The sequence below is a fragment of the Contarinia nasturtii genome, unplaced genomic scaffold (genome assembly GCF_009176525.2).
Source record: "Contarinia nasturtii isolate CC-2019 unplaced genomic scaffold, AAFC_CNas_1.1 Cnas_scaffold_993, whole genome shotgun sequence".
NCBI classification, from domain to species: Eukaryota; Metazoa; Arthropoda; class Insecta; order Diptera; family Cecidomyiidae; genus Contarinia; species Contarinia nasturtii.
In genome coordinates this window covers 846814-869534 of record NW_022198340.1, presented here as the reverse complement: position 1 = coordinate 869534, position 22721 = coordinate 846814, and the positions used below count along the sequence as shown (strand labels likewise).

General features: G+C 33.6%; 2 protein-coding genes across 2 annotated transcripts in view; one reads left to right on the top strand and one right to left on the bottom strand.

Moving 5' to 3' along the window:
• The window catches only part of LOC116343187 (cholecystokinin receptor type A-like), a 69637-nt gene extending 47199 nt beyond the window's left edge, over nucleotides 1–22438 (top strand). The window contains exons 2-8 of the mRNA XM_031771117.1: nucleotides 803–1499; nucleotides 1580–1645; nucleotides 13455–13652; nucleotides 13771–13974; nucleotides 15023–15203; nucleotides 21298–21693; nucleotides 22095–22438. Of these exons, the coding sequence (XP_031626977.1) occupies nucleotides 1058–1499; nucleotides 1580–1645; nucleotides 13455–13652; nucleotides 13771–13974; nucleotides 15023–15203; nucleotides 21298–21693; nucleotides 22095–22203 (1596 nt within the window). The 5' untranslated portion in view covers nucleotides 803–1057 and the 3' untranslated portion in view covers nucleotides 22204–22438. The remainder of the gene's footprint in view (nucleotides 1–802; nucleotides 1500–1579; nucleotides 1646–13454; nucleotides 13653–13770; nucleotides 13975–15022; nucleotides 15204–21297; nucleotides 21694–22094) is intronic.
• LOC116343186 (esterase B1-like) lies at nucleotides 4759–7611 on the bottom strand. The gene is made up of 11 exons (XM_031771116.1): nucleotides 7349–7611; nucleotides 7142–7271; nucleotides 6646–6939; nucleotides 6377–6580; nucleotides 6199–6318; nucleotides 6045–6142; nucleotides 5862–5978; nucleotides 5622–5803; nucleotides 5485–5565; nucleotides 5290–5409; nucleotides 4759–5144 (listed from the first exon to the last, which is right to left on the bottom strand). Exons 1-11 carry the CDS (start codon nucleotides 7544–7546, stop codon nucleotides 4895–4897), a joined length of 1794 nt encoding a protein of 597 aa, XP_031626976.1. The 5' UTR covers nucleotides 7547–7611; the 3' UTR covers nucleotides 4759–4894.
• Nucleotides 22439–22721: the final 283 nt, after the last annotated feature.

Sequence of the window (22721 nt, the reverse complement as noted above, 5' to 3'; positions counted from 1 at the left end):
TTTTATATTGTTGATTACGAGCGTTCGACTCAAAAGCATATAATTGATAAGCTTTTCGAAACAAAGCTCCGCAAGCCATTTTATCGAATCAACATCAAACAAAATAGATTTCGTGCGAACAAAATCACTATAATTTATTTAAATTGCATCTAGTTGAGCTGAGCATCGTGTTAAACTATTCACAAATCGATATTCTGTCGATTTATTCAAAAGCACTTTTCCATTTTTTTCCTTTCTATTATGTTCTCTCTCTCTTCCTCTTCCTCTCTTTCTGTCTGTCTGTGTTTATCTCTATTGTTCCCCTCTTATTCATTTTCTGTGTCGTTCTGCCTCCCATCATGGGTTGCATGTTAATAGACTGTAAAGAGCTGGCGTTGTCTGAATGGAAATGTGATCATTTTCATTGAACATATAATTTTATGGTGAAATCTTTTGTTCCGTTTGTTGTATGATCCGATTGGTGTACGCTGGGATTGGGTTGTTGTTGTTGGGGTCTTCTTTGCGTGCGAAATAAAGTGCGCAAATTATTTTGTGAAAGGTCTTTGGCATTTGCAATTTCCCTTTTTTAATGGATTTCTAGCTATTGGTTCTCACTTCAAATTGGATAATATTTTTGCTTTCGGTTTTTGCTTCCTACACATCAGATATGTATGTATTTGACCTCGGAACAATGCTGATTAATTTTCAAACATTTTCTCTATCCATAAATCCGTATGGATGTATACATCGACCATTACACACACACACTTGCCCACTATATAGCATGAAACGTATAATTAATCGTCTCCATTTCTCATTTCAGCACTTGTTTCGACCGCAAATACACTTGCACTGTTGCCATCAATTCTGCAACCAAACAGACGAACCAACGAACGAATGAAACGAAACTTGCCAACGATACGAAACTAAAACATTTGCAACATGTTGTATGAACACCGCGTACAATTTATGTGCGAGTAATTTTGATGGATTCTCGTCTCTGAGGTTTAATACGAGCGATACAGAGAGCGCGCGACATCAAAACCAGAGAGAAAGTTAGGAAAATACATAAAAAGCGATGACGCCAAATGAGACTGCAACTTTTATTCCATTTTTACAAAACGTCACCTGGTCGAACGATAATAATGAAACGTTCTATCGTGCATCATCCGTTTTGCCTCAACACCACCTTCAACAACAATATTTATCCACAAACGGTGTTAGCAGCAGCAATAGTATACCGACAACCGCTGCAACAACAACAACAACCATGATTGCAACGACACCAAATGTTACTACAAATAATGCAACGGCCAACTCATTGGCGGATTTGCTTTCGAGTGCAAACCTTCAAATACCTTTATACGCAACAATTCTGTTATTAGCAATAGTTGGAAATACACTGGTTATTATGACACTGGTGCAAAATCGTCGAATGAGAACCATAACAAATGTATTTTTATTAAATTTAGCCGTTTCGGATATCCTCTTAGGCATTTTTTGTATGCCATTCACACTCGGTAAATAGCCAATTTCAGTGGGCATCCACAATTTAATATCCAATAACAATGAATTCATTACCATTTATTTGTACATTTAGTTGGCACACTTTTGCGGGACTTTGTATTCGGCGAATTGATGTGCAAACTGTTGCCGTATTTACAAGGTAAGTTTATTAACATGTATCTGAATATTTTAATTATATTTCAGTGCGTATTTATTCACCATTTTTCTCACAATATTTTCTGCATTTTTTTTTTATTTCGAGCGCTTTTGTGTTTTAAAATGTTAAATCGGCTCTTTGTGCTTAATTCCAAATTCTAAATTAAATGCTTTCCGATTAAAAGTTTTATTTTGGAAATTAAATTCAATCAACACCCGAGAAAAATATTCGGAGAAGAGTACAACCAGAACAAAAGTTACGGCTCGAAATATATTTGCGGGTGGCGGATTTTAAATTGTACACAAAATTTACGTTACCGTAACAGTTATACTGTTGTTACTATGAGCTTGAAATAAAGTTAAAAAACATTGATTTTTCCAGAAAGCAAAACGAATGAAAGTGGAAAATACGGCTACAAAATAATTAAAATATAAATTGGCTTTGTGAAATGTGTTGATTTAAATTGAAAATGTTGAAATGGGTCAGCGTACACAGTGAGAAATATTTGAGTAAGGTTACTCTGATGTTTGGAGTTAGTAGAGCGTCTACCCCTCAAAATGAGTTAAAAGAGTATGATTTACACCGGTATTGGTGTTACACGCGTAAGTCGCTTGTAAGCAATTCACTTAGAAATAGCGGCAATGCATAAAAACAAAATATCTTCCTTTGCTGCTATTCACTCACTTCGTTTTCATGCGTCGCCGCTATTCATTTAGATCGATTACAAGCGACTTACGCATATTACACCAATACCGGTGTGAATCATACTCTTTTAACTCATTTTGAGGGGTAGACGCTCTACTAACTCCGAACATCGGAGTAACCTTACTCAAATATATCTCACTGTGTAGAGACAAGTTTGTTGTGGCAACAGAAAAACAAGTAATTTCTCAATTTGATTGATGCAGTCAAATTGCGTTGCTTGCTATTCTATTCTGTGCCAACATTTTCAACAGTCATATTTGGGAATTCAGAAACTTCTACGTTTATACAAAGTTGCAATTAAATTTGGCACGATTACTTACGGTGGGAAAATATTTCAAATGCGCTTTTACAAGCAACTGCATTCTAATTCGAGCATCCTAATTAATTGAATCCATTTCGAACAACGGTACAAGCGTACTTGTCGTTTTTGATACGATTCATAATCGATTTTTGTGAATATTGCTGCCGAAAAATCAATTGTGTGCTCATAAATACAATAATTGTGCTAAAAGTAGCGACCGATCAATATCCACTTCAAAAACCAATTTTCGACTTTAATTGTATCCGTTCGTGTTCAATGTGTCTGTTTTTTTGATTTATTAATACCAAATCCATTAAATGCCGAGTGTTTTGTCTTTTGACGAAATCAAAAAACATCGATTTTTCAAGTGGATTACACAAGTTGATGTAATTCGTTTAGCATGTTGTTAGCCAGGATTGTTTAAAGTCGAAACAAATATTTCAATGGGATTACTCAAATTCCCATTCACTTTTCATTGAAAATCAAATCGCTGTCATCTAAAAAATAAACAGTTTACCAATCAAGCTTATCGACGTTTCATATTCTTTTTTTTTCTTCGAAAGTTAGAGAATAAGAGATACAAGAGCAATAGAAGCCAATTGTTTATCTCATTGATAAAATAAATAACGAAATTTCAATGACACCATCTTTGTCATTCGGCTTGTGTGATTGTTAATCTGAATGTCATTTGATAAATAGCTGACTCGGTAACGGCTTTAGTTTACGAATAATATGTTCGAATGACACAACAGCCGAAATTTATCGTCTTTAATTTCAAATTCAATGAAATTAAACGTCAAGAAAATGGTAATGTCGCTATGTCATTTGTGTACAAAATGGTGCTGAATCAACGAACATTCCAAAATGATGACACAAATTAAGCATTCACATTTATTCACAAGGAAATGATAACGAAATGGATTGTGAAATTGTGTATTGTTTTGATTTCGATTGTTGGAAGATTTTCGCATTGTGACTGCTGTCACCATGGAAATTTGCACAAAATATAAATAAAAGCCAATAAGCGCAAACACACAAATCAACCGTCATTTTAATGGCCAAAGAAAACAATTCGACGCCCAATTTAAATATCTAATGGTAGACAAGGATCTGCCATATCAAAAAAAAGTATGTTATTTGTGTGACTTATGGGTTCAAACTAATTTTCTTAGCTGGAGGAAACGTCTGCATTCATTTAACGTGGGTAGCCAACCAAATTATGGACATTTCAGAACGGAAGTTTATTTTCATTAAACCAAAAATAATGAAGTGTATAATTCATTCATGAGTTTTTGTTTGTTCAACGTTATATTGTTTGGATGTTAATCATTCATAAAAACAAAAAAATATGAATGAAAACAAAAGTTTCAGTTGATATTTTTATACTTTCAAGAATAATATAATTATGAGAATGTCAAAAACAAAAAATTATGAATAAAAAAAAATGCATGAATGATATGTTGATGAACTCCAGCAAACATCAACAGCAGCATAGCTGATGAGAATGAATGAAAAGTAGCTGTCAAATGCGAGAGTGTGCTTTCTTGTGTAAGCCAAACTACACATCAATTCAATTTCGACGCGTCAGATTTATCTGTGTTGCAGTCAGTGAATTTTGTTTGTTGTTCGTTCAATTTTCACGCTTCACATCGAATCGATATAGAGTTCATGGAAGCGTGCATCATGGATACGTAGTACGTATGTGGCATAAAAATGCCTTCAACAGACTGCGAAAGCGAGTTCATTCTAATCTGTATGCCAAACGGAAAGTGTCCCATATATCACTGGTACGTTGAGCACATTACCCTAATAATACATTTTTCGCTTGATGGAATGAATTCATTCGGTAGTATAAAGTTTATAAAGTTCGGCAGTTCGCATAGAAGAACGGTGATGGCGAAAAAGAAAGTGAAAAAAAGCCAAAAGACCGAACGACATGGCTTACCAGGGCCCTATTCACATCTGAGTGCCCAATTTGCAGCGCAAAATATGCTGAATTTGTTCTTGAATTTAAATAATGTTGTTTTTTATTGATATTCATTTATTCAACATTTGTGAAATGAACGCTGTCATACACTCACTGATGAATTCCATAATAAAATAAAGAAGGTTATTTAATTTTGATTTTATTTATGAGCTCCAATACAATATTAGTATATAAGAAAATTTTGTTAGTTAATTTTCCATCATATTAAATCAGGCATCAACTTATTTTACTTAATTATTAAGAAAATAAGTGCCATCTTTTACCAACCAATTATTTCATCACACTGCTGTTCAATTGGTGTTTTGGTGATTGTGTCTCCATGTTCTTCAATCAATATCTTTACTTCTTCCACAATATTGTCCAGTATTTTAGTTCTATTACCATTTGGACCAATTAATCCATGTACTATTCCATCATTTGTCACATCGATACAATGAAATTGATGAGCTTCGCTCGAACGACGAACTGGGAGAAAGTACTCATCAGGATCTCCGTTATTCAGTGGTTTTCTATTATTAAGGTGTTTTGAAATAAAGATATTTACTGTCACAAAACGTCAATCAATCCAAAAGATCGCACATGCGAAGAAGCAAAGAGATATTGCTAAACTATATTGTTTGCGGATAATCACAAGAACGAACAGTAATAAATTACCCATTTTTCACAAAGTTGGTAATCAACATTTGCAAATTATGCATCACTCCAGAAGCAATCGTAGTATTGCTGTTATCTTGATTGAATATATATTTGTATAAGTCATTATAATCGCGACATCTACGAAAATTTAACATTTTTATATTAATTCAATTTTTGTACGAAAATCTGAAAATTTGCATGAATAAAAAATACCGAAATAAATAAAATGTCTCATCACCGTGGCTAGCACCTTCAAAGATGTTGTGTGGATTTAGTATGGTGTGTGCTGAAAATCTAATGAGCCAAATTTCATTTTTGTTTCTAAAAGTGATTTTTTGATGAGAACAAACCGATGGTAAAAGGTTTTTTTATTGGAAACAGCAACATGTTTTTCCACCCATTTTTCGATAAAATAAACAAAATAATAATCTGAATCCATGATGAGACGCTGTCTTAACTTTTCTTCGTCCGTCAATGCATTGCTAAAGTAAAATTTACGTATTCGTTTGAATACATCCTCAAGATAGGAACGCTGTAAGAGAATTGTTAAACTCAATTTTATTGTGGAAGAGATTTCATGTTCTACTCACTTTCTTCCTAAACAAAGTTCTGTGTCCGAAAATTGGGATTTCAACATGAGCATTTCTATGAATTGTCCCTATATCTTTAGAATAACTTGCGTTGGAATGTATTAAAATTATATACTCCTGAGAAGATATAAGTTAGGTGTTATCAAGTTTCTTTATTTGATGCTCGTCTCCTAAAAAACTTACAAATTCAGCGAACGTGTAATAGGCCGTTTTGTTAATTTTCGTCTTTTGTAATTTACTCATTGGATCTTCCAGCAGAAACGGATGTTTTGCATTTGATTCTGAAATGTTTGTAATTTGATTTTTTTTTTTTCAAAAAAGAGAAAAGATGATTTACTTTCGACTATTGGAGACCATGGTGAAAACAGGTCATTGGTAGTTTGTCTAGTGAAATCCGTGATTTTATCAACGTCAACATTTTTAAGAAAATCAACCAATTCCTCGTCGCTGGGTGGCTCTAGTGATAAATAAGTTACTTCAAAAAGCGATCTCACTTATTATAAATTCCGACTTACCCTTGGTCTTTTCCAAACCAAACAATCTCCACATTTTATTTGAAATTGTGCTTGTACATTTATCGTAAAAAATCTTCGCCAGACATCGATGATCGCCCTTTTGATAATTATAAATTCCATTTGGTGTGCCGCTTATACTGAGCATTTGATTGAAATATTTTGATGATTCGTCATTTATCAAATGAAAACCAGCAGATCGTCCGCCTTTAAGAATACAAACCCATATGAAGATATGATGATTGGATAACTATAAAATATTTATATATTGCCTGCGCTGCTTCCGCCAATAGTGATCTTATTTTTATCGCCACCAAAAGCTTCGATATTTTTATAGATCCATTCCAATGTCATTTGCTGATCCTTCAATCCCATATTTCCCGAATAATCTGGAATACCCAAGTTCATGAATCCCAGCATACCAAGTCGATAGTTCATTGTAACGAGAATGATTTCATGTTCAATCATAAAATCGGGCCCAAATCCCTTATCGTCACCACTTCCAGAAGCGAAAAATCCACCATGAAAATATAACAATACCGCTAGATTTATCGTTCTTTTCAAATCTACAACGAAACGTATGAAAATAACATTTCTTTGAATCTTCGGTGTTCACTACAGAGAGAAAATCTACGTTAATACAATAACAGAATCTATAAAATTCAGCACAGCTGTTTGACAGATGTGTTGACAGATGAATAAACTGTAAATTCTACCGATTCTGTAAGTATATTAGTGTAAAACTCAAATGTGTGATCTCGCATTCACCTGGCACGAATATGTTTAGAAAAAGACAATTTTCGCTCGTTGGACGTGAACTTTTATATCTTTGAGAACATCTGGGTGGATACTCAAAGGCATCGATTATATTTGACCACGGATCAACTGGTTCAGTTGCCTATTCCATCATAACAAGAGCATGTGGTTTATTTATGATATACCAATATTTTTGTTTCAAAAAATTGAGGTTTTTACCTTGAATCGCAATTCACCAACTGGCGGTTTTGCATATGGTATTCCCCGAAAAGAGTAAAATGGTTTTTCATGCCAAATTGTATATTGCCGCAAGCCTCTTACTAAACCACTTTTTGTTTTTACCGTTTTATATTGTTCATTGCTAATCACCACGCTTAACACAGTTGTGCACAGATAAAGTATGATAAATCGCAACATTATTATTCCAAACTGAATTCGACGATTTATTTTCAATTTAGTATTTAATTGAAGTTTTAATTGACTGAATTTCCAATTTCAACTGATATTTATATTTTACATCGGTTTACTGTGCATTTTTATAAAAATGTGAAAAATGTATCTGTATTGCCTATGACGTCAAAGGGGTGGTTCATTAAAATTTTGAAAATACCAATTTCATCCGACACGTTTACCCGTGGACATTTTTTATCATTGCGTCAAATTTCATAGTCAATAAAAAAAAAATAAAAAATTAGCGATGAGAGTCAGGGTGGCAGTATATTTAGCGGTGTCGTTCTTTATAAATTCAGACCTGCTGTGCGATGTACAAATTGGCTGTGTTAATTTTTTTAAAGCAATTCTTTATTTAAAAAATAGCATCAAATAGCTTTTGATATCAATTTGCACTGCGGACATTTCAAAAGAAAAATAATAGGACCCAATTTTCTTGGTAACACCAGAGCGCCGTAGTATCTTGCAGAGACCCTGCACGCCAAATAATAATGCACAAAAAACGGATCCAAGCAGCAAAAAAAATTGGAAACAAATGCGAACAACAAAATTCATCATAACTTGAAGTGAAGTTTAGTCAGCAAAAAAAGCTTGCATTTGTTCTCGTGCCTCATAATCTCTATCAATGTACTGTTTTTAAAACCGTTACTTAGATCTAATCTGACAATATATTGAGTTGGCAATATTCGGGTGTTCTTTTCATTTATAAGTATATATATATATAATTTTACTATTTCGAATCACTGAGTCTCCGTTGATTCTCTGGTGTGTTGTTTTGTTAACATCGAAAAACACGGGCGACATTGTTTTGTGTTATGTTTATAAGTTTTGGGTTGTTGTTCTTTTTTTTCTCTCAACATTCGTCATGAAATGATCCTTCTTTGTTTCGACTACCTTCTAAAGCACCATAATCCAGGCCAATGAATTGCCATTCGTCACACACAGACGAAACTGTAAAAATGAAAAGAAAGAGTATAATGCGTGTATTTGCCGCGTGAGCGTTCACATCAATTCTGGTGTGTTAAGATAATTTCGCAGCAGCCTAACAAAGCCACATTGTACGCTCCGTTTGTGTGTGAGCGCTTGATTTTTTTGTTAGTTCTCAATGCTGCACACATTGTGTGTTCGACTGAGTAGAAACGTCACAAAGACTTATATATATATAATTCACATTCAAGCACCATGTACTTTTTGACATTGCATTCATGTTGTCTGGCAAAAATCGTTGTGGCAATGAGGGCAAAAGTTTTTGCTTTTTGTTAAGTGTGTGGCCAACTTTTCGTTTTCATTTGAAAATAGACAGATAAAGTTTTGCCGTTTATATACAATTTTTTTTTTCGGTTTTGGGATAACAAAATGTGTCGGATACAGAATTGAATTCTCGTAAAACGACTTTTCCATTTATTTTAGTTTTTTCTCAACAACAACAACGAAAAATATATCACAATGTAGCGTCAAACCGACGAGAAAAAAAAATGAACACAATCACCAACATGCGGAGATATAACGAACAAAAAATGATAGAAACAGCATAATTTATGGCCATGTGCAGCATGCGAGCCAAGATGAGTTTTACAGCTGTGTGTGTGTCGTGTGCGCTTGGCAAACACATTGGTGGCAATATGCATATAATGCGTACAACGGAACGACCGTAAAAAATGATGTAAATAAATAAATTTGCTAAAAATTAAGAGGAAATGACATTGAATAAATTTCGCGATTTGATGGGTTACCTCGTACAGTGTGTGCACCATATTTAACATTTTTTAAGGGGTGTTTGATTGCGTGAACGCGTTCTACCTTACACTAGGACGACGGCAATGAGCAAATTTCTTTAAATTTTATGAATGACTTTAAGCTTTATGAAATATTGGACGTGTTGCCATTTTCAATCTTGCCTTCGTATGTCGTGTAGATGCTTCCCTGCTGATGAAATTGCGCGAACATAAGAGCGTATTTATAACGTTTATCTATTACGATTTCACCATTACAATGAGATGTGGATGGTGGCCTGGAACTGAAGCCATTTTTACTGCTTTGTTAAAAACGAACATTGTGTTCTATTTATTATTCAAGTCCCTTTATTTCTTTGCACAACGAAACGATAACAAGAGTCATGAACAAAAGAATCTTCACTTTTATGAATTGACAGAAGAATTAAATTGACGAGCTACATCAAAATATAAATAGACGTACAATATATTTGATTAAAACTTATGTTAACATATCAGCATCTTTCTATCAAACATTGTCTATTGCAGAATAGAATATTTACAAAAAATGATGATTTTCAAGTGGAACATGTGCCATATTGATTTTTAAATGTTTGAAAGCAATTTTTCCTTATAAGCATTCACCAACAGCCATTTTCCATATCATTCATTTTCAATTGGAAACCTACACATTTTCACCACCGCTCATATTGTTGGAGAAATATTGATATTAGAAATACATGAAATGGATGCCATGGCGCCGTAAAGTCGAATATTTACAAAGTTTAAGTGTCTTGGACGTATAATTTGAATTTGATACAGCACCACTTTGGCATTAAATTAAATCCGACCAGAAAGTGGAATATTATGTGTCAACGGTCAATTTCCGACCTCAGTTCAAATTTCGTTCAAGCATATACTCTTAATTCATAGCCAATTTACAGCATCTGGAAATGATTAATGTGTATTTAAATAAATTAGAATTTAACAAGGCTAAAATTGACAATGTTTTCCGGGGTACTGAATTATTTTAACATTGGCCGAAACATTGTTGCCAAGAAGCGTTCGAGTGTGAACCAAAGCGCTTCTGTGATCTTTTGGATTAAATCGTCCATTTGCAAATGCTACGAGCATTGAATAAGTGAAATTATACAAAGTAACACTTATGTTCCGTGACAACACGTTAAACAACTGAATAAAATTCATTAAAAATTCGGGCGTCTGCTCTCTCCAGAGTCAAAACAACGGTCAGAAGAAAATGTTTGAATTGAAAAGATAAAAGAAGTGTCACTTACGCTCGGCGAAAAATTCCACCTTCTTTACAAAAAAAGCGTACGCAGCAGGGATGAAAATTCAAAAAACTGCGAAAATAAAATGTACTCAATGGAAATTGTTTTAAGGAACACAGCGGCACAAATGTAATAAGAACAAAAAAGTTACGAGTAACTGTTCACACAAGCACATGTTATGCAACTGTTAAGCATTATTGTGGCCGAAAATGGAGCATTTGTATAGTAAATTTACTACGAAAAATTGTTTAAAATATCGTACAATTTGAAAACAAAAAAGTACACATTTTATTCGGACTGGTTGTCGTCACTTATTTGCAAACTCTAAATAAGGACTAAGATAAATTCGACCGAATTCAACGCTCCATATCCGAAATAAAGTAAAATAAAAAAAACGTCCAACAAGCCAGATCTTTCCGCACTGATTGTTTTGCCCCATTTTTTTCTATTTTCACTTTTCAAATCTAATGAAATAAAGCAATTGCTAAAAACAATCGGCCAAATGGAATCGCAAGAACGTGTTCAATATTTCGAATGAAAAAGATGAAAAAGTACGGCTCAACATCTTAACGTACTGACAAATGAAATCCATTTGTTTGCATTTGCTTTTTCTCACACTAATTGTGAAAAGGGTCGAACATTTACTAAATGGAGTAGAAGCAACTCAAAGGAAAATCGCCTTAAATTAGATTAGACCTAGAGCACTTCAATCGCATAAATATACCTCTCATCATTTAATCGGTTAGGGCGAAAAATTGATTTTTTTGTAAAAAAACGGAAGCCCATTCAAATCCCCACGTGAATTATTCATATTTAGTTGTTCGATTTTTGTTTTCAATACGAATTTCATTAAAATCGAATTGTGAGAAGAAAAAACAATGATGGTTGTTCTCAATTTAAGAGGGGATGTCATAGCGGAAAAATCTCGAAAGATTATTTCCTATAAAAAATGACATGGATTTATTCTGACGTTAAATGACATACACGTAAAACGGAAGTTTTTCCTTAAGCAGATACCTTTTTCGAGCAGAGATTTAAAATCAACTTTTCAATTTTTATTTTGTACGTTTTTTAGCTCAAATCGTGATCATGTTTTTCGCTCGATGTCATGAGATGATTTGTTGACTCTGATAACATATAGCAAAATGAATTTTCAAGCACGTGCCAATGTAAATTCTGTCGTTTTTGATGGCGATACACTGAAGAAATAATTCGATGCAGTGCACGTATTATGCACGCTCAACCCTATATATTGATCGTTTAACCACTCATTGAAGCCATCAATCAAATCGACAACACGTAAAATGTCACGTGATACACAACAAATTCATCGAATATGGACGAGTTCATGAGCAGACGGCAAAGTATTTTGATGGATTTAATCAATGAATATCAAAACATTCACTACTAAAGTGTTGGTCGCATGATCGGAAATCATGCTTCAACCTACCTTTCATCTCTATAACACCTCACAAACACTCTCAATCACGCCCAACAATTACAATTAGATCAATTTTCGGATAAATTCACAACTCACGTTGTGCATGTAATGATCAAATGTACAAAGGGTTCTGACTTACACAAAATGATTGATGAACCAATGTTTACACAGATGACAGATTATGTCTGTATGATGACTCCAAAAACCAAACAATGTAATACCAACCCGGTTCAATGTTAAACGATAATCCGCTTACTTTCTGTCTTTCACAAAAGTACTTGATGCTTTGCTAAATCTTTTTGCTCTTTCGACTTTTTATTTCGCATTCATGCGGTGCTTTTTCTTCTTTGACAATCAGCGCGTGCACAATAAAAACAACATTCCGTTTTTCCAAGATATTTGATTGTTTTTGTTTGCATTATTGCACCTGCATCTTTGCTTCATTTTCTCATAGCTCAAAAAAAGTGCCGAGTTTTCACTCTCGTCGTTTGACTCGTGCAAAGCGCTTTGGGATATTAAATAAAAAATAAAGCGCTTCAGATTCGAAAGTATTTCCCTTTGCAAAATAAAATATTTGTGATCTCATCAAAAAGAAGCAATTTCCCGGGAAAATGCATAACCATTTAGCTATTACCTTTGCATATAAATATATTTAAATTAAGATTTTGTTTTAAATATTTGATTGAAATGGATTTATTTGGAAAGTCGTTTATTATTTCCCTTTTACAATTTCTGATAAATTGAGAAATAATGAAACAATTTTCTTGGCACTCATTTTGTGACCACTTTTCAGCATGATTTAGCAATTTCACTTGTATTTTATGTTTTTTTTTTATGTATATACAGATTCAACATGCTTTTATCTTCTTTCTCATAAGAATGTTGCCAATATAAACAAATAACCGAGAAAACCTTACCTCAAAATATTTTCCAAAAGTGTAGTTTTAGCAATAGTTTTGGATGAAAATTTAAATTTTGACATAGATTTTATATTTACATGCACATACACACCATACACATTTAGTATGAAAATGATAAAAGCATCGGTTTTGTAAAATCAACATCACTTATAAACTTGGAGATAGTTTTTAAGTGGATTTTCACATTTTCTCTTGTTTCGTTGAAATTCTCAAAATGTAATTGTTCGGGAATAAGACCACTTTTTTAAACCCTTCACTTGAAATGTTGACAATTTAGCTAGATAATCGGTTGAAATCTCATCAAAGTGTCAAAAACTATTTTTTTGTTGTACCGTTTTATGGTACGATTACAAAAGTTTGTGTGACACGGTCAACTGAGCAAATTGGATAGTTTCATGATGTTGAAGCAAATTGCATTAAAGCGACACATTAGTGTCGAACAAATTTCAATGTTAAAACTATAAAATGTGCGATAATTAATTTTTGCTTAATACGTTTCTTTGATGCAAATAGCTTCATCGGTATCCGTTTCAGCATGGACACTGGTTGCAATCAGTGTGGAGCGCTTTTATGCCATTTGTCATCCACTAAAGAGCCGACGTTGGCAAACCCTAAGCCATGCATACAAGTTAATAGTATTAATTTGGTGTGGCAGCTTATTGTTTATGTCACCGATTGCAGTGCTTAGTCGTCTCATTCCGACCAGTCAAGGTAAGTAATTTTGTAATCAATGTATCTCCCATTCTATCCTTCATCAATATAACAATAATCACTTTTATGATATAAAATGACATGTTTAACATTGTTGCACCCACAATAATACAATTAGGTCATCATAAATGCCGTGAAGATTGGCCGGAAAATTCAAGCAATTATGAGCGTGCATACAATCTATTTCTCGATGGAATTTTATTAGTAGTGCCCTTGATTATGCTGGCAGCAACATATTCGCTAATCACACAAACACTGTGGCAGGGGATGCGCACCGAAAAAGTATTGAAAAAACATCTTGCCTTTGATTCAACACAATCATGTACGTATTCAGTTTACCCCCGTCATTTTGTTCATATATTTCAAACGATAAAACTCTTCATGATGGTGCATGTTGACGACAGTATATTTTGCGAAAAATAGGTTTTGTGCGGTTAGGTGATGGTGGTGTGTGAATATTATTTTAGCCGTATTTTATATGGTAAATGAAGTTTTGTGTTATGGATATGCAAATTATAACACATGTTTTACATTTTCTTGATCCGTAATTAAACAGCTCAATATTGTTAAAAGGCAAAATGTGCCGGAATTTCGTTGGAAAAGCGGGCGGTTGAGGGGAAGCGGAAAACACAGTAATCGTGTGACAACATATTTATCACATCATTTTTGCCATCATCAAAGTGAAAGATGCTACAGTCGAGAACATAAGAACGAATGTTCTTCAACATGATGTTTTTTACATCAACTTCATGTTTGTGTTTATACACACAAATGGCATATTTCAAGCGCCATATATGGTATACCAACATATACCGTCTTTTATTAATGCCCGCACGAAATTTAATAAAAAGAGCAATACACATCACAATGACGATGATAACATAATCTTTGCAAATTTTTCTTCCCATTTTGGGAAGACGATGATGATGAGAATTTTTCATACCTACACACAAAACACTTTGTGTGAATTTTTCTTCTCTAACAGATGCTACGGGCAAAGTCTAATTTTATTAATACATTTATCAGAAGCGGTAAATCATCAAGCACTCATATTGTAATTAAAGCATATCATTCTGTGTCATATTTTGATGTGTATGTCCGGGTATTGAAATATTACACACCGGTGAATTTAAACCATTCGCTGTAATCGACGCGCATATGAAATCAATTTTGCAAACAGCATTATGAAAGTCTTTATACATCACAAAATGGAATACCGCAAAATTACCTATCATATTGTTACTAAGCCGTATAGATTAAATCAACAAGCTTAGCCAATTTCATGCACTATCATCATCTCATGTAATTCTATTTCATTTATTTCATCCATTTCAATCTATGTGTTTGTATACATTTTAACGGTTGAGCAGCTAATAATTTAGTTGAGGTGTACATAAATTCGCAAGGAACGCCAAGCACAAGATGTCCATCAAGTTGTCATCATCAATCACGTGAGAATATCTCATGGCATCAAATACGAGGAAATTGTTCGCACGAATCATCCATGGTGATAACCTCATCGGCAAAAAAGCACAGCCCAGGCCTACGAAGGTAAATGAATAATCGATGTGTGTAATATGTATACGAGTGTGACAATTTTGCAAAACTTTGAACATCAATAACAAACAACAACACAAGCAAGAACATGAAACGAGACAACAATGACATCAACATCAGTGTAGAGCAAACTCTAATCTCAATGACAAAAGACCACTCAATTTCAAAGTAATTACGAAGGCACAGAAGTTAAATGGCCAAGTGTACGCATAATTGTTTAATGATTCTCTCAATCAAAACATGCTTTGCACACGCAATCAAGCATGCACATGCTATCGAGCCCAAAGGCTCAGCCATTTAAAATGGATTTAGTTTGGCAAGCATAGAACAATTTCAATTCAAACAGATTAGTTTCACAAAATGGCACTTAAGAAATTTGGCTCATTGGTAAATTTGCGGTAATTGGTGAATTTTCACCTGCGGCTAAAATACTGAAAGTCATTGCCTCTCCTTTGAAACGATTACCGTTCTAAAAAACGATTGAAACGATTTTTTCCCTTTTTTATCTTTTTGTAAGCGACTTGCGATAAACTAATTTTGAATTGAAATCCAGCCGATTTTACTTGTCAAAATGTTTTACCGACAATCACAGGAATGACTGATAATAAGAAATGAATTTTAAATGTCAAAGAGAGAAAAAACATCCACTGAACTCAAATTCATGACAATGCTATCTACAGTGTTATCTAGATAGATTCTACACTACGTAAATAATAGAATTCAAAGAAATGTGGATTTTAACGTCTATTGGCTAATAATTAAATTGTTATAAGTATTAGAATAATCTTCCTTATCTGTTTCAAAATTGCACACTTTATCCTCGAATTTTATAATTTGATTGACCTCATGTAATTGTAATTTGAATTTATTACGTTTTTTTTTCAATATTTTTGTATTATCGAAATCGAGAGTGATTAGTTTGGTGTAAAGCAGCTATTTTGACGAGTAGACTTGCAGTAAGTAGCAAGGAAGAGAGTTGTCTACTCAATTAAGCAGTACAACATTCATTTCAGAACATGTACAAATTATCTCTTCTTTTTCTTGAATTGATCATAATTTGAGAATTTCACTTCTTTTTTTGAACATAACAAGTTCAACTGCTATAATTTGCTATAATTACGTTTGACATGGCGGAAAAATCCATACAACACCGTACAACACAGTGTTACACATTCACACATTCATTGCCTCGGTATTGCTGTGTTACAAACTGTAATGATGATTTTACCACAAAATTTTTATACGAATGTTCGTGAATATTCTGTGTGTTCTTTGTTTGTTTGTTCTTGAACATTTCCTGCTCTTGGACAGGCAAATCATCACTTTTCTTCTTTTTTAAATTGACTTTTCAAATGAAAAAATGAAAGTAATCGAATAATTTCGATGCGTATGAAGTAAAAATGCTATTTTTATTTTCTCCGATCTTACTTGCAGATAAGATACTTTAAATGCTTTATTGAATTTTTTGTTGGAGTACTTAATAAAGTGGAGCATACTTTGTGGCTACATATTTATCAGAAAATGGATTATTTTTAATCTCAGCCGCAAGCTCTGGTTCAATATTGGAGCGATATTTGCTAATGTCATAGCCAACGTCTTTCAAAAACCCTAAAACTTCAAACCATCCATTCCATAAATCTACTAAATTTTTGCGTTGCTTTTCAATAAATTCTTTTGACGTCTTAAGTTCTTCTTCGTACTTTTCTGCATAAATCGATTTGAAATTCTTGTAGGTTTTGATGAGACCTCCTAATACTCTGGCTCGCTCCGTAACCGACGTTCTTCGACTCAAAACTTTCGCAATATCATCAGCAATTTCCATTCCACTTCGAACATCGTCATTATGACCCTCTGCCATTATCTCCAACGCCTTTTGGTGCACATCGCTTACTTCTCCGCTTAGAGCATAAGCAGCATACGCAAAAGTAATACCATTCAAGATTCTTCCCCAAGTAAGAATAGCTGTTTTTCGTGCTGGAGTTGATTGAGGAAGAGCAGCGAGCTTTTTAGCGAGTTCAGCAAGATCTTTTTGACTAAGTTCAATTTTCGATGGTTTCACCGACTGTGCAGCGGTTCGGGCAGCGAATTGAACTCTATTGGCAATGTTGGTAGCTGCGTTTGGGCTGATATTGAGTCCTCGTTTGAGCAAATCTAGTTCGCGTATTTTTTGAACATCACTGGCTATATTTGTTGTACGAATCGGAGGGATTACTTTGCCCATAGGCTTAATAGCGGGTTTAGGTGTGTGAGCACCTATGTTTAGAGTCCTGGCTGCTGCGTTCCGGACACCAGGACTTTTTAAATTCTTGAAAACACCCCGAGCTGTGTTGAGAGCAAGTACATCGCAGGCAATGGATACGATAAAAATAAAAAGAAGTACTTTCATCTTGCTACGATCGTTTTTGAATGGGTTTCAGAACAATCAATACTGGTTTCAAGCCGAGTACCGTTATTGTACTTATACTTGCCAATTTTTTGGACCAGATGTTGTTTGTTTGTTCAAGTTCGTTTCAGAACCAAAAACAAATATTTTCGTGCGTCATATTATCATAGTTTTTTGGTTTTCATGCATAATTTTCGTTGACGCAGACGCACGAATTATTACTTGACGGAAATTTATTGACGTAACTTTTTATTATATATTCGAAATAATCAGGTCTTTTTTGCATGAATTCTTCAAATTCATTTTTTCCCCGTAAATATTAAGCCAGTACTTGATAGATAAATAAATAATGCCTGATCGACCTTGGCAGTGGTCGATCTAATACAGTAAATCTTCACATTTGTGTGGATTTTCAAGAATTTTCAAGCAAATATCCAGTTAATAACCTATTTTTTTGTCGTACAGTTGATAATTTTCACATTTTGAAATCAATTTTTATATTTCAACAATCACACTTTAGATATACATCAAACATTACTACTAAGTGTATTTCTAATATGAATAATTCATGTGTGCTTGTGAAATAGGAAACAGTTAAATATTCAAAAGGGTTTTTTTATCGCAAAAACATGCTAAATTGTATGTTAATTTAAATTAATTCAAATTACCAGAATGTTAAAATAATTTCAAAATTAAAAACACCTCATTTTTCTTTTAAATTGAGTATTTTAACAAGAATGTTATTTAACCAAAACAGACCTTTTACGAAGTTTCAATTAAGTTACAGTAAAATCATTTAAGTTTTTTTCAACTTTTTCGAGTTTTCTAGAAAGAAAGATCGAAAACGTGCCCTCACACATTGTTCTGTGAATCATACACTTGAGTCTGACATTTTCTACGTACTTTTTTCGAGCGATCTGAAAAATGTACTTTTTTTTTGTCTGTTTGGCCGTAGGTACGTACTCTAAGAAATTTAAAAAAATATATATGTTTTTCTGACGTACGGCTACAAATATGACGTCTAAGTTTTTGCAGGCATAGTCACCGATTTCGCTCAAAATTGGCATAAATCGATTCAATTGATTTGAGGTTTGCGGCATTTTTCGTTTGAAATGGAATAACTGGCTCGTTTTCAAATCGAACAAGTCGTTTTCTAACTTTGAATGTGTGGTTTTTTCTTCGTTTTTTTTTGTGCGTTGCACAGTAAATTGTTCGAAATCGGATTTCAAATCTTTTGCAAAACCGAACTTTGGGCCAACAGACGCCAACACAAAAACATAATTGTTGGTTTTGTGATTTTACAACTTTGTGACGGCGCAACACATTTTTCCTTTTTTTCTTTCTTCTTTCTCTCAATTCTCATTTCATTCTCTATTTTAACATTTTCCATTTCATTTATATGCAAAAAGTCATTTGGAATTTGGTGCACGCATGTTTCATGGTACCTATTTTGGGTAGGCCGTTGCTTCAAATATTCCTTGAAGCACATTGAAAATGTAATTCACTACACAATGAAGTGTTATCTTGAATTCAATTTATTTTCCATTTAAAGCGATGCCGATTCATGCATTCGCACAGAGAAAGAGACGCATTCATTAAAGTAGGATGTTATTTGACGCGTACTGTGTCTATGTGTGTGTCGCAAAGAAAACAGTGCTACGTAAAATACAATATATTTTTTTTCTCAGTTAAATTCTGCTCTCGTCAAGTGTCTATTCATAGAATTGGTTTTTATTTCAGTTTGGCTTATTTTGATGTGACTTAATCACTTTAATTAAATTAATCTGCATATGCAATACAAATGCGTGAAACGCGTTGAATTCTACTTTCTTCGGAATACTCATTAATTCAAGACTAAAAGTGCTCTGGTTGTGTGTTGAGTAATTCAGTCGACAAGTTCATTTTAACATCTTTTCATTTTTGAGATTTTGAGGCAATTTACTCAATATGAAGAGTTGAAACTCTCAACATCACAGTTATTTCAATGGCACAAGGGCATTTGGTCCACAATAAATTGTTGGTGCTGTTTGGCTCCAGTTTTTATTTTATTTTTCGTGTTGACTGTGTTAAGTGCAGTCAATTCACAAGCAAATAACGTTGTGTGTGCTAGCTCACTTGAGCTTTTCAATGGTGTAATTAAAATGTGTGTGCATGGCGCCTTTTATGAATTGGCTCTGCTATGGCGAACGATACTTGAGTAATGGCATTTCAACGATGTCGAGACTTTCCACAAAATTGCGAGAGAAAAAAAAAACAATCCTACACTAAAGAATACACCACCGAAATAGAGAGAAAGTGAGCGGACGCGGTGAAACTTACAACATCAACGTCAACAGTCAACATCAACATAGTTCAGGTGTTAATATGTTTGCTTGTTAAACAAAAGTGAAACCGTAAAACCATAAACACGGTTAAAAGCTAATACTACCACAATACGGCGCACATTGAAAGTGAATAAGGGTGCACTTTTCATGCTGGGCCATTCCATTCGAATGTGATCTTTTTATGTTTCAGCAACCATAAAGACGAGCATTAAACTTGAAATGGCCACTTTGGTTTTTAGCCCTATTCAGAATACAATCAGACATTCAAGATGAAAGAAGCGAGAGAAAAAACCGAAATGGAGACGATGCTGAACGAAAAAAATAAATATTTAATTGAAAAGAACGTTTCTATTTGAATCAATTGTTGATGATAAAAATTTCTTCTCGATTCATACTCGACCCTCAACGGTCATTATTAGTCGTTAGTTTCGATGTAATATGAACTCGAAACCAGCAATTTAATTGAAACGTCGGTCATTGATTTCTATTGAAGACGAAATCTCTCAAGATGCTTTCCACCATTAGATATATACGTGTAGACGTTTAATGAAATGAACCCCGTACGAGCGGTATGGTTTCCATCTTCATGTAATTTTACAATCAATGTTAACCTTCATGATCATGTAATATAAATGCAATCACAATCTTCAATATCCACTCCATTGATGATTTGAAACGCACTCGAAATTAGAATATACCACAAAATCGTTCGACACGCTAAATCTGAATTCAGTTGACCCAATATTGTTATTATTATCTTAATTAGTTGAACATGGTGAAATAATGTAAATGTATTATATTCAAGGAAACGATGAGATTATGTCTATATAGCTGTGAGTGGATTGGGTGAATGCGATATTAGATTGCAACCGGGCGCTAATGAATATTCACTCTAGTTTCTGCTTCTAGCTTATAAAATAATTGGATTTTGTGCATTGCACATTCACCTCCATCTACACACACGCGCGCGTGGATATTGCCAGCATTTGTTAGGAGACTCTTTATTATGGAAAATGGGATTAAGATGCACCTGTGTGTACACACAAACGACGAAGAAAATATTTACTCAATGCAGTCGTTGAAATAATGTCATTCATAAAGTTGTCTTTGTTCGTTTTTCTTTTTGTGCTTGCATCGTTGAGGTGGCTGCTGTTGCAACATTATGCGGCGTCATTGAAAATTGTTTGCATAGCATTTTCTTAATTATTCAACAGCATGAATTCATTTCTTTTGTATTTAAAACATTTTAATTATACTCTTATTTAACATTTTCATTATCGAGCTCTTTTATCGTTTAAATCAAATAGCACTTGACTTAAATATACCATTAACTCTTGTTTTTGTATTCCTTTTTTCTCTCTCTCTCCCCCAATTGACACAGGACCAATGCGGAAAAGAGCCTGCAAAATAAAAAGCGTGTCATTCAAATGTTGTTCGTTGTTGTGTTGGAGTTTTTCATTTGCTGGACACCACTTTACATCATCAATACGATAGCGTTATTCAATCCCCAGATTGTCTACCAAACACTTGGCTACACAACAATCACATATTTTCAATTGCTTGCGTATTCAAGCAGCTGCTGCAATCCCATCACGTACTGTTTCATGAATAGAGGCTTTCGAAAAGCATTTTTGAATTTATTCCGATGTTTTAAACGTTTCCACGAACCGAGACGAATGAGTATCGGCGGTGTTGGTGCACCAAGTGCAACTGTGATCGTCGGCAATGGTGCCACACAATACAGCGAATCCGAAGTACAAAGATTCCAAACACAAAGGTTGTGCAATGATTCATCCAATTGATTTAAATCCGCTTTAGTTTGCTAAAATAAATATATATCATAATTAAAGAAGAAGAAAATCTATGCAAAACTAAAATTCAACCAATCAAAAAATGATGCAACGAATTGGAATTAATTTGAAATTTTGACATTCTTCCGGTCGTATAAATTGGCGCAAATGAAATATCATTTTCTCCTTCGACACTTTTCATTTTCATTTGGACATTTGCAACATTTTTGTTTGTTCGTTTCGTTAAAACAAAAAAATTTTTTGTTTGAATATTTTTTGTTTGTATAAAAAATGGAATTGCTTATTTGTGTGCCGGTTTCTGTAAAATTTACCAACGACAACCGTGTATGCAATTTCTGTTTTTTTCTATCTCTTTCTCTTCTTCTAGAGCAAGACCAGATTGTGGCACAGAATTGAATGTCTTGAATTACATGCATTCAGTTAAGCAATCAACAACACCGACCAGCTTTAGTAAATCAATTAACAATGATTCGTAGCTATAATATAAATTAACATTTTAAAATTGTTGAAAAATTAATCAAATAAAACGCTATCTTCGACGATACAACATTTTTCTTCTTTCGTTTTTGACGAACGCGATTTTCTTTTTATTTTCCATGATAAACAACATTTATATTGATGTGATGTGAAGTACTAATAAGGTAGCGTTTCATCGAAACGATACAGGTAACAGCTTAACTGTCAACCAATTTCAAATGTTTTTAATAACTAAACCAATAATTTTTAATTCTTCGTTAGTATTTTTTTTTCGACAAATCGAATTTTCTCAATTCAAACAATAAATTAATAAAGAAAATACCTTTTTTGGAAAATCAATATAAATGATATGGCATTTGTTTTCATTTTATTTATTCTTTTATAGCGAGAATTAATGAGACATAAATACACATGACGTCGGAGTAAATATGGATTTTTTGGATAATTTTTTAAGGTAATCCACGACAAAATTAACTATAATACAAAAGTGATGTTTTTTTCAACTTTTAAGCCATCG

Bases quoted from the DNA above. Each gene is read 5' to 3' on its own strand.
- LOC116343186 (XM_031771116.1), bottom strand. From the start codon at position 7,546: ATGTTGCGATTTATCATACTTTATCTGTGCACAACTGTGTTAAGCGTG. The intron at 6,940-7,141 runs GTGAATGCGAGA...GTTTCGTTGTAG, and splicing joins TCTAAACATATTCGTGCCAG to ATTTGAAAAGAACGATAAAT. The intron at 5,804-5,861 runs GTGAGTAGAACA...ATTCTCTTACAG, and splicing joins GAACTTTGTTTAGGAAGAAA to CGTTCCTATCTTGAGGATGT.